The 13295-nt window shown below is 46.0% G+C and overlaps 1 protein-coding gene across 1 annotated transcript in view; it reads right to left on the bottom strand.

Annotated features, from left to right (window-relative positions):
* The window catches only part of LOC143301737 (uncharacterized), a 28202-nt gene extending 21788 nt beyond the window's left edge, over positions 1-6414 (bottom strand). The window contains exons 1-4 of the mRNA XM_076616126.1: positions 6350-6414; positions 4393-4490; positions 3349-3503; positions 696-837 (exon numbers count right to left, since the gene is read on the bottom strand). Coding sequence (XP_076472241.1) covers positions 696-837; positions 3349-3503; positions 4393-4490; positions 6350-6414 — 460 coding nt within the window. The remainder of the gene's footprint in view (positions 1-695; positions 838-3348; positions 3504-4392; positions 4491-6349) is intronic.
* Between the last annotated feature and the right edge of the window lie 6881 nt (positions 6415-13295).

Below are 13295 nucleotides of genomic sequence, written 5' to 3'. Positions count from 1 at the left end.
TGGGGGCCGCAAGGGAGATGCCTCACCAGCAGCACAACCCAACGTGCTTAGTCAGGCCGTGAGTGTATGCATATGTATCTGTGTACCGATCACAGTGAATTTCTCTACCAGAGGACAACACTCTCGTTGCCATGGGTTGTTTTTCAGTGCACCCACCAAGTGTGTCTGCACACATGACCTGGGTTAATTGTCTTACCGAATGACAAGACGCTCAGTTCTCATTTCCATTCAAACGTGGGAGAAAGGGCGAGAGCGGGATTCGAACCCAGACCCTAACGGATACTGTATCGGCAGATGAGCGTCTTAACCATTCTGCCACTTTCCTCCTGTGGGTGGGTAGGAGGAGGATGAATGCAGACAGTCACACCACTTTCCTCCTGTGGGTGGGTAGGAGGAGGATGAATGCAGACAGTCACACCACTTTCCTCCTGTGGGTGGGTAGGAGGAGGATGAATGCAGACAGTCACACCACTTTCCTCCTGTGGGTGGGTAGGAGGAGGATGAATGCTGACAGTCACAGCAAAGACACCACCTTGATAAACTGAAAATGTAACTGAAATCTCGCACAGTGTAAAAACAAATAAACAATCACCACTCACCAGTGAGGAGGTTCTCTCAAAGTGTAAAATCAAGCGATCACCACTCACCAATGAGGGGGTTCTCCCAAAGTGTAAAAACAAACAATGGACACTCACCAGTGAGGAGGTACTCATTCATGAGGAAGGTCTTGGTCTCGGGGCCCAGGATACTGAGGTAGAGGACGGACATGTCCCGTTCTCGCTGAATGCGGTCCAGGAACATCCCGATCTCCACACTGAACTTCACGGCGTACTGAGTCTGAAAACAACACGCCAAGTGGTGTGACACACCCTTTAGTTGTACAACAAGAACACGCCAAGTGGTGTGACACACCCTTTAGTTGTACAACAACAACAGAACGCCAAGTGCTGTGACACACCCTTTAGTTGTACAACAACAACACGCCAAGTGGTGTGACACACCCTTTAGTTGTACAACAACAACACGCCAAGTGCTGTGACACACCCTTTAGTTGTACAACAACAACACGCCAAGTGGTGTGACACACCCTTTAGTTGTACAACAACAACACGCCAAGTGGTGTGACACAGCCTTTAGTTGTACAACAACAACAGAACGCCAAGTGGTGTGACACACCCTTTAGTTGTACAACAACAGAATGCCAAGTGGTGTGACACACCCTTTAGTTGTACAACAACAACACGCCAAGTGCTGTGACACACCCTTTAGTTGTACAACAACAACACAACGCCAAGTGCTGTGACACACCCTTTAGTTGTACAACAACAACACGCCAAGTGGTGTGACACACCCTTTAGTTGTACAACAACAACAGAACGCCAAGTGCTGTGACACACCCTTTAGTTGTACAACAACAACACGCCAAGTGGTGTGACACACCCTTTAGTTGTACAACAACAACACGCCAAGTGGTGTGACACACCCTTTAGTTGTACAACAACAACACGCCAAGTGGTGTGACACACCCTTTAGTTGTACAAAAACAACAGACGCCAAGTGGTGTGACACACCCTTTAGTTGTACAACAACAACAACGCCAAGTGGTGTGACACAGCCTTTAGTTGTACAACAACAACAGAACGCCAAGTGGTGTGACACACCCTTTAGTTGTACAACAACAACACGCCAAGTGGTGTGACACACCCTTTAGTTGTACAACAACAACACGCCAAGTGGTGTGACACACCCTTTAGTTGTACAACAGCAACAGAATGCCAAGTGGTGTGACACACCCTTTAGTTGTACAACAACAACAGAACGCCAAGTGGTGTGACACAGCCTTTAGTTGTACAACAGCAACAGAATGCCAAGTGGTGTGACACACCCTTTAGTTGTACAACAACAACAGAACGCCAAGTGGTGTGACACACCCTTTAGTTGTACAACAACAACAACACGCCAAGTGGTGTGACACAGCCTTTAGTTGTACAACAACAGAATGCCAAGTGGTGTGACACACCCTTTAGTTGTACAACAACAACAGAATGCCAAGTGGTGTGACACAGCCTTTAGATGCTGGGTTCATCTGTTGTCTTCGTGGTTTTCTGGTGGATGGGTGAGGGGGAAGGTGAATGAGCTGTGTGTGTGTGTGTGTGGGAGGGGGGGGATGCGGGGGGGGGGGGGGGGGTGCGTGCGGCATTCCCCAATTGTGCGGATTTCTCACTTGTGGGATTTTCTCACCTGTGAGATCCCTTCCCTGTGAGATCCCTTCCCTGTGAGATCACTCACCTGTGAGATCCCTTCCCTGTGAGATCACTCACCTGTGAGATCACTGACCTGTGAGATCCCTTCCCTGTGAGATCACTCACCTGTGAGATCCCTTCCCTGTGAGATCCCTTCCCTGTGAGATCACTCACCTGTGAGATCCCTTCCCTGTGAGATCCCTTCCCTGTGAGATCACTCACCTGTGAGATCCCTTCCCTGTGAGATCACTCACCTGTGAGATCCCTTCCCTGTGAGATCACTCACCTGTGAGATCCCTTCCCTGTGAGATCACTCACCTGTGAGATCACTGACCTGTGAGATCCCTTCCCTGTGAGATCACTCACCTGTGAGATCCCTTCCCTGTGAGATCCCTTCCCTGTGAGATCACTCACCTGTGAGATCCCTTCCCTGTGAGATCCCTTCCCTGTGAGATCACTCACCTGTGAGATCCCTTCCCTGTGAGATCACTCACCTGTGAGATCCCTTCCCTGTGAGATCACTCACCTGTGAGATCACTGACCTGTGAGATCACTCACCTGTGAGATCACTGACCTGTGAGATCCCTTCCCTGTGAGATCACTCACCTGTGAGATCCCTTCCCTGTGAGATCCCTTCCCTGTGAGATCCCTTCCCTGTGAGATCACTCACCTGTGAGATCCCTTCCCTGTGAGATCACTCACCTGTGAGATCACTGACCTGTGAGATCACTCACCTGTGAGATCCCTTCCCTGTGAGATCACTCACCTGTGAGATCCCTTCCCTGTGAGATCCCTTCCCTGTGAGATCACTCACCTGTGAGATCCCTTCCCTGTGAGATCCCTTCCCTGTGAGATCACTCACCTGTGAGATCCCTTCCCTGTGAGATCACTCACCTGTGAGATCCCTTCCCTGTGAGATCCCTTCCCTGTGAGATCACTCACCTGTGAGATCCCTTCCCTGTGAGATCACTCACCTGTGGGATCACTCACCTGTGGGATCACTCACCTGTGGAACACCTCCCCTGTATAATCCCGCTCCTGTGAGATCCCTCCCCTGTGTCTGACTGACTGACTGACTGACTGACTGACGGACGGACTGACTGACCTGCTCGATGTCGAACTTTCCCTGGATGCTGTCGGACAGGCTGAAGACAGTGAAGGCCCACAGCCCCAAGATGGGCAGCAGGGTCAGCGACAGGATCTTCAGCAGCTGCAGACGTTTCCCTGTGTCCGTCAGGGGCTCTCCCCGACACAGACCCGCTGAAAACAGTCCTCTCCTGTCAGCCGTGCTGCTGCTGCTGGTGGTGCTGGTGGTGCTGGTGGTGGTGGTGTATGTAGTTGTGGTTGTGGTGGTGGTTGGGGGGGGCGGTTGTGGTGATAGTGGTGGTGTATGTAGTGGTTCTAGTGGTGGTTGGGGTGGTGGTGGTGGTTGTGATGGCAGTAGTGGTGGTGATAGTGTTGGTTGTGGTGATGGTGGTGGTGGTGGTGGTGGTGGTTGAGGTGGTGGTGGTGGTGGTGGTGATGGTGGTGGTGATGGTGGTGGTGGTGGTGGTGATGGTGGTGGTTGTCGTGGTGGTGGTGTGGTGGTGGTGGTGGAGATGGTGGTGGTGGTGGTGGAGATGGTGGTGGTGGGGATAGTGGTGGTTGTCGTGGTGGTGGTGGGGTGGTGATGGGGGTGGTGATGGTGGTGGTGGTTGTCGTGGCAGTTTTGGTGGTTATCGTGGTTGCCATGGTGTGTGTGTGTGTGTGTGTGTGTGTGTGTGTGTGTGTGTGTGTGTGTGTGTGTGTGTGTTGGGGGGGGGGGGGGGTGGGGGTGGAGGGGGGTATCATCACAATCATGATCATGATCTTGTGATGATGATGATATTGTGAGAATGATGGTTTTGATAGCGGGGGTGGGGGTGCGGTGAAAAACAGGAGAAAGAGAAAGAGGAAGAACATTAATGGATAAACGAATAAGTAAATGAATGAATGTAGGAAGGAAGGAAGGAAGGAAGGAAGGAAGGGAGGGAGGGAGGGAGGAAAGAAGGATGGGGGGAGGAGGGGGTGCGGGGGGTTGAGGAGAAGAAGTTGAAAAGGTAGGCTGTAAGAAGAACTCTTTGACGTTCCGCTTTGAGAAGAGCAGCGAGGCGACACTGCTGATCATCACCTGGACAGTTCTGGAGACCTGGACAGATGCGGAGTCTCTCTTCCTCCAGGTCACTCTGGGTGTCCTCCACTTCGTTCTCCATCAGGAAGGGGCGGTATCTGAAACAACCGTCCTGCTTGTTGCTAGGGGTTTTGTTTATGCTTCTTGTTGTTGTTTTTTTTTTTTTTGTTGTTTTGTTTTTTTAGGGGGAGGGGGGGTTGTCTTGTTTTCCCTTCATCAGCACCGTTTCAGCTTTCATTACGTAGACGAAAGTGGCAGAATGGTTAAGACGCTCAGCTTCCAATACAGAGAGTCCATGAGGGTGTGGGTTCGAATCTCGCTCTCGCCCTTTCTCTTAGGTTTGACTTGAAAATCAAATTTGGCGTCTAGTCTTTCGGATAAGACGATAAACCGAGGTCACGGGTACAGCACGCACTTGGCGTACTGAAAAAGAACCCATGGCAACGAGAGTGTTGTCCACTAGCACAATCATGTCAAAGAAATCCACTCTAATAGGTACACAAATATATAAGCATACACTCAAAGCCTGACAAGACGTTGGGTTGTGTTGCTTTCAGGCATCTGCCTAGCAAATGTGGTTTCGTTTTTTCGTTTATTTATTTATAGTTTGTTCATCTAAGATGATGATATTAGACTGAAAATAAATGATATTATCATTATTATTAATATTTGGATTATTATCATTTCTATCATAATGATGAATGTTATTATTTAATTAGAAATCGACATTTCTGTATATTCGAATGAAAAGGGGGACGGTTGAGGTTGGAGGGGAGGGGGGGGCAAGGGGGAGGGACTAAGAAAGGAAGAGAGAGAGAGAGAGAGAGAGAGAGAGAGAGAGAGAGAGAGAGAGAGAGAGAACAGAATGTGGAAAAGATAAAGTACAAATTCTAAAATGGAGAGGGTGAGTGTCAGTGATTGGAGAAAGAAAAAACATAATACTGGAAGGGTGTGTGTGAGAGGCGGGACAGGGGAAGCGGGATTAGGACCAAAAAAAAAAATCAATAATCAAATATTGTATGCAATACTTCAGTAGATTATTATTTGAAAAGAGGTTCATGTGGGGACCTACAATAAACAACCAACTGGACTATTTAATACATAACTAGCTAACTTTAATATATTTTATATTTAATATAGGAAATATGGTGTAGCGTATACGGATTTATCCGAACGCAGTGACGCCTCCTTGAGAAACTGAAACTGAAACTGAAACTACGTGGCATTTCTCCCACCCCTCTCATTCCGAGTTACCAAACAATACGGATGCGGCAATAAAATAAAAACCGAGGTCCCGTGTGTAGCATGCACTAAGCACACATTAAAGAACCCACGCCAACAAAAGGGTCGTCCCTGGCAAAATTCTGTAGAAAAATCAACTTCGATAGAAAAAAAAACGAAATAAAATTGCAGGCAGAAAAAAAAAAAAAAAAAAAGTGGCACTCTCAGTGTAGCGACGAGCTCTCCCTTGGAAGAGCAGCCCGAATTTCACACAGAGAAATCTGTTGTGACAAGAGTAGCAATACAATACAATACAATACAATACAATACAGTACAATACAATGCAATACAATACAATACAGTACAATACAATACAATGCAATACAATGCAATACAAGACAGTACAATACAATACAAGACAGTACAATACAATACACACACAGCCATTCCATGGCTCATCAGTCCCAGTCCCCAACAGTGGCCTGTCAGTCCCACAGGGAACCATCAATGTCACGTCGCCAGGCAGTCCCACAGGGAACCATCAATGTCACGTCGCCAGGCAGTCCCACAGGGAACCATCAATGTCACGTTGCCAGGCAGTCCCACAGGGAACCATCAATGTCACGTCGCCAGGCAGTCCCACAGGGAACCATCAATGTCACGTCGCCTGTCAGTCCCACAGGGAACCATCAATGTCACGTCGCCTGTCAGTCCCACAGGGAACCATCAATGTCACGTTCCCAGGCAGTCCCACAGGGAACCATCAATGTCACGTTCCCAGGCAGTCCCACAGGGAACCATCAATGTCACGTCGCCTGTCAGTCCCACAGGGAACCATCAATGTCACGTCGCCTGTCAGTCCCACAGGGAACCATCAATGTCACGTTCCCAGGCAGTCCCACAGGGAACCATCAATGTCACGTTCCCAGGCAGTCCCACAGGGAACCATCAATGTCACGTCGCCAGGCAGTCCCACAGGGAACCATCAATGTCACGTCGCCAGGCAGTCCCACAGGGAACCATCAATGTCACGTCGCCAGGCAGTCCCACAGGGAACCATCAATGTCACGTCGCCAGGCAGTCCCACAGGGAGCCATCAATGTCACGTCGCCAGGCAGTCCTACAGGGAACCATCAATGTCACGTCGCCAGGCAGTCCCACAGGGAACCATCAATATCACGTCGCCAGGCAGTCCCACAGGGAACCATCAATGTCACGTCGCCAGACAGTCCCACAGGGAACCATCAATGTCACGTCGCCAGACAGTCCCACAGGGAACCATCAATGTCACGTCGCCAGGCAGTCCCACAGGGAACCATCAATGTCACGTCGCCAGACAGTCCCACAGGGAACCATCAATGTCACGTCGCCAGACAGTCCCACAGGGAACCATCAATGTCACGTCGCCAGGCAGTCCCACAGGGAACCATCAATGTCACGTCGCCAGTCAGTCCCACAGGGAACCATCAATGTCACGTTCCCAGTCAGTCCCACAGGGAACCATCAATGTCACGTCGCCAGTCAGTCCCACAGGGAACCATCAATGTCACCTCGCCAGGCAGTCCCACAGGGAACCATCAATGTCACGTCGCCAGGCAGTCCCACAGGGAACCATCAATGTCACGTCGCCAGTCAGTCCCACAGGGAACCATCAATGTCACGTCGCCAGTCAGTCCCACAGGGAACCATCAATGTCACCTCGCCAGGCAGTCCCACAGGGAACCATCAATGTCACGTCGCCAGGCAGTCCCACAGGGAACCATCAATGTCACGTCGCCAGTCAGTCCCACAGGGAACCATCAATGTCACGTCGCCAGTCAGTCCCACAGGGAACCATCAATGTCACGTCGCCAGTCAGTCCCACAGGGAACCATCAATGTCACCTCGCCAGGCAGTCCCACAGGGAACCATCAATGTCACGTCGCCAGGCAGTCCCACAGGGAACCATCAATGTCACGTCGCCAGGCAGTCCCACAGGGAACCATCAATGTCACGTCGCCAGGCAGTCCCACAGGGAACCATCAATGTCACGTTCCCAGGCAGTCCCACAGGGAACCATCAATGTCACGTCGCCAGGAGCCAACACACCAGAGGAGATCCTGCACTGCTGCCTCTGAGTCACTTCGGTGGTGTTCAGTTAGTGTGTGCTTTTGATTTGATTAATGACTCTTCTTTGATTTGATTAATGACACTCTGCTTTGATTTGATTAATGGTACTCTGCTTTGATTTGATTAATGACACTCTTCTTTGATTTGATAAATGATACTCTGATTTGATTAATGACACTCTGCTTTGATTTGATTAATGACACTCTGCTTTGATTTGATTAATGACACTCTTCTTTGATTTGATTTATGACACTCTGCTTTGATTTGATACTCTGCTTTGATCTGATTAATGACACTGCTTTGATTTGATTAATGATACTCTGCTTTGATTTGATTAATGACATTCTTCTCTTATTTGATTAATGACACTCTTCTTTGATTTGATTAATGGCACTCTGCTTTGATTTGATTAATGACACTCTGCTTTGATTTGATTAATGGCACTCTGCTTTGATTTGATTAATGACACTCTGCTTTGATTTGATTAATGACATTCTTCTCTTATTTGATTAATGACACTCTTCTTTGATTTGATTAATGGCACTCTGCTTTGATTTGATTAATGGCACTCTGCTTTGATTTGATTAATGACACTCTGCTTTGATTTGATTAATGACACTCTGCTTTGATTTGATTAATGACACTCTTCTTTGATTTGATTAATGACACTCTTCTTTGATTTGATTAATGACACTCTGCTTTGATTTGATTAATGGCACTCTGCTTTGATTTGATTAATGGCACTCTGCTTTGATTTGATTAATGACACTCTGCTTTGATTTGATTAATGACATTCTTCTCTTATTTGATTAATGACACTCTGCTTTGATTTGATTAATGGCACTCTGCTTTGATTTGATTAATGACACTCTGCTTTGATTTGATTAATGACACTCTGCTTTGATGTGATTAATGACACTCTGCTTTGATTTGATTAATGACACTCACAGAACACCACTTACTAAGCACCCCTACTGACAACAATCGCTTAGTCGTGGGGTAGGACTGAGTGAGCGACAGACAGAAAACCGTCATCAGTTCAGGCAGCCCAGCTGGGAGTCATCATTTATTCCGTGGTGGTGTATACATCCACGACTGTCTATAGTAGCAAAGTAACTGACACACTGACTGATGTTTGTTCTCTTTTTTCCGGCATTAGCTCGCTAACTAACGAATGAACGAACGAAACGAAACATTTCCGATCAATTTCATATTCATATATTTTCTTCAATCACCAAGTGTACCAACCTTTTTTTCTTTTTCTTTTTTTTTTAATCAGTAATATTATCATTATCATCTTCCCCCCCCCTTTTTTCAGCTTACCTGGAGGGCTTGTTGTCCGATGTGAGAGCCGCGTCGTCGTCAAGAGAGTAGGTGGCGCTGTCTGCACCTCCCGCGCCTCCCGCCGCGCCGCCTCTCGTGTCGCTGACGGAGGACCGTGCCGAGAGAGTGGAGATTCTATTGGTGGAGGTGGTGGTGAAGGCCGACGTCTTGCGGCCCCCGCTCTGACTTCCGGTGTTTGCTGCGGGCTCGTTGGCTGCTCCTGTGACAGCAGCATCAGCAGTAGTGGCGGCGGCTCTCTCGTCTGGGGACAGCTCTTCTCGTATAGACTGCATCACTGTCTCTGAAGGGCCTGGAGTTGGGCTGGGCTGGCGCCAGCTGGGAGGAAGGGAGGAATGAAGAGAGAGGAAGGGAGGGAGGTAGCTTAAAGGAGGAAGAAAGCGAGAAAAGAACACACACACACACACACACACACACACACACACACACACACACACACATATATATATATATATATATATATATATATATATATAATCACTTCGTTGTTCATGATGATTTTTTTCTGGTTCATCGAGTGTGCACGCATGCAGGTACTATTTCTTTTCGTAGTTTGTTTTGTTATTTAAGTTTTAACTTTGACATTTCTAACATTACCACCACCACCAACAAGAGCACCACTCCTCCTCCTCCTCCTCCTACTACTACTACTACTACTACTACTACTACTACTACTACTACTACTACTACTACTCCTACGACTGCTGCTGCTGCTTCTGTTGTCACTGCTACTTCTGCAATGGGACGTGTTTTGGGAGCGAAATAAATTGCTCGCAAAATACCTGTTGCTTATTCTAATTTTTCCATTCTTGTTTATTTAATTGTTTTCCCACGAAGTAATTTATACAACAATAACAATGAAACATAACTATTCTACATTACAGTACGAATATACAGCTTAAAAGAAAAACAAAAAAAAACAACCAAAAAAAAAACGTCACAAACATGGAATAGATAAGCCTACAAAAGAAGTACTTTTTCCCCCTTTAGCATGATTATCTTCACACGACATACATATGCCCACATTCCTGATTCGCTTATTCAGCCCTCCTCCTAACCCCCCCGCCCCCAGCCACGTCCCCCCCTCCCACCCGCGCCCCCCACACCTCCTCGCCCCCACCAACTGACTACATAGCGAACTGGAAATGAGTTGAATTAATGGGGATCACCAGTTCAGTCATAGGCGAATCGAAAATGCGCGAAACTGGACCAGGCGAATCGGGACAACACCTGTCCATCGGTAAACGTTATGGAGAAACAAACCCACCCTCCCATCTAACCGTTGGTTCAGCCCATCCAGCCCGCGACTGAAACTAACAACAAGAGGTACCCACATACAGTGTGCTGAAAGGAATCAAGGATCAGTACGTCACGGTATGACAATGGCGAAATACATTCAGGAAACGTGAAGGAATGATGTACATAATGACAGTGAAATAACAGATTATATATTGCTTCGTTTTCATCGAATGTCTTTCTCCCGTCTGTTCAATATACTTGGGGGGTTATGGGCATTCCTGAAAGCAGCATAATGTTGGTGATGATGATGATAAATACGGTAAACATAAAGAAAGGTTATTATCATGCCATCATCATCATAATCATCACCACCACCACCACCACCACCACAATCATTATCACCATCACCATCACCATCATCATCATTACAATCATCATCAACAACAACAAAATCATCAACATTATCATATCCATCATCCTCTTCCTCGTTTTCATCATCTTCATTTTAGCCACCCCGAAACCACCACCACAATGAAGATGATTTTCTTTTGTTTTAGTGAGTGTTCCACTCTCCAGTTTCACTCCATCACACACACACACACACACACACACACACACACACACACACACACACACACACACACACACACACACACACACACACACACACACACACACACACACACACACACACACACACACACACACACACACACACACACACAGAGTCTTTTCACACACCACTTTTCAACACAAACTGAAAAACAAAGTGCTAGACAAAATACCAAAAACAACAACAGCAACAACAACAACAACAACAACAAAACAACAACAACAACAACCCAACCCCACCCCCACCCCCCCCAAAAAAAAAAACAAAAACAAAAAACAAAAACAAAAAAACAACAACAGACAAATCAAACAGCGAACTCTTCATCTCGTTTTCTGTTTATTTCATTACCTGCTGAGAAGAAAGTAACAGAGTCCAGTGTAATGAAAAGTACAAAATCTGGTACATACCCAAACAACACCAAGTGACGGAAAGTGATGTGAGCTGAACAGCTGGTTTGCGTCAGTGATGGAGTTGTGCACAATGGCCAGATGCTGTTTCAGCCAATCGGCGTTCAGGATTTGTGTGAGCATGCGCAAAAATACTGGTGGGAGGGGGAGTGGGAATGCACAAGTGGTGTTCTTTGTCGCGTTTCTTGTCTCTCTGTATTTCTGCCCTGGAAACGCGGCAAGGCTGGTACAAGGAGGGGATCTGGTGTTTCCCTCTCTCGCTGTGTCTCTGTGTGTCTCTCTCTATCTCTCTCTTTCTCGCTCTCTCTGTCTCTCTGCCTCAGTCTCTATGTCTCTCTGTCTCTGTCTGTCTGTCTCTCTCTCTGTCTCTGTCTCTCTCTGTCTCTGTCTGTCTGTCTGTCTGTCTGTCTGTCTCTCTCTCTCTCTCTCTCTCTCTCTCTCTCTCTCTGTCCTCCGAAGCGGTAATACCTGGAAAGAGAAAACCAATGATCAAAATGTCTGTTGATATAAAATATATGCCCATATCAGCAATTTTCCAAATAAGGAATTGAGTGAATGATGAAAAAAGAAAAAGAAAAAAAAGCAGAGCTGGCATTTAGCTGGTCTCTGTCCGATGATGATGGTTTTATGTATGATATGTCGGCCTTTGTTTCCCTTCATTCTAATAACTTGTCAAACGTCTGTGCTTTTTTCCCTGACTGGAAAAATGATGCTGTAACCCCCATTTACAACCAGTCCACCCGAAGCAAAATAAGAGAGAAAAAAAGCATGAAAACAACAACAACAACACACACACACAAAGAAAAGAAAAGAAAAAAAAAAACGTGAAGACCCAGCAGAAGAAACAATAGCCTTCCGTCACAGTCAAATAACATTCCACCAGTTCGCACACACACACACACACACACACACACACACACACACACAATTGCACTAACTCAAGAGAGCGAGTGAGTTTGAGGCCACAAATTGTCGAAAGCAATGTTGGATTTCAGGTGACGTCAAGTTTTGTGAATAGGTACATTTCTAGATTCTGCTTAAAACTGTTGGGGATTTCATTATATTTTTGAAATAATATGATGGGAAATTATTCCAGTAAGTTCCTCCACTGTATGTCAGACTGGACTTAAAAAGATAAGAATTTGTAAGAGGTATATCCAACTTATGTACATGTCTTGTGTGAGTGATAAGAAATTCTAGGGAGAGCTGGACAATACAAGGTTTTCAGAGAAGAAACCCCCCTCAGTCTTGTGTTTACTGGGAAGTTATTTATAATTAAAGGAAGTGCGTAGCCGCTTACTATTTTGTGCAAAACAAAAAGCCTTACTATATTCTAGTTTTAGCTCCAGTGGGAAGATATCAAGTAACCTATAATCATCAGGAGTTAATGAACATGACATTAATAGAATTTCAAAGCACGTTTGTATAATCTAACACGATGTTTTAGAGTATTAACGCTAGCAGATTCCCACAATGTAGAAGTGTAATTTATGATTGACTGTATGTGAGCATCAAAGAATTGCTTTCGGGCATGTGTATTCAGGAAGTGTTTTATTTTTTATAACTGCAATATATTTTTTTTTAGATATTCTTTTACATAAATAAGTAAAATGTTCAGACCATGACAAATTATTATCGATAACCATACCAAAAACTTTTTGTGATTTGACTTCTGCAATCTTAACATTGGAAACGAAGATATTGAATAAATTTGTTGGCATTATCTGGCGTTTCTGCCGAGTTGTTAGAGAAATGCATCGAGATTTTTTAGCATTGAGAGGCACATGGTTATGTTCCGTTCATCTAATTAACCTATTCACACTGTCTTGTAAACTGGATGTCAAAAATTTGATACATGAATGGTTGGAGTGGATGGAGTTGTCATCGACAAATAATTCACAATCAGATTTGATATAAAGAGGTAAATCATTAATGTATAAGGAAAGAAGTGGGCCAAGAATCGATCCTTGTGG

This window comes from Babylonia areolata, chromosome 28 (assembly GCF_041734735.1).
Source record: "Babylonia areolata isolate BAREFJ2019XMU chromosome 28, ASM4173473v1, whole genome shotgun sequence".
NCBI classification, from domain to species: domain Eukaryota; kingdom Metazoa; phylum Mollusca; class Gastropoda; order Neogastropoda; family Buccinidae; genus Babylonia; species Babylonia areolata.
Note: the sequence above shows the minus strand (reverse complement) of the source record. Positions and strands in the feature narration are given on the sequence as shown.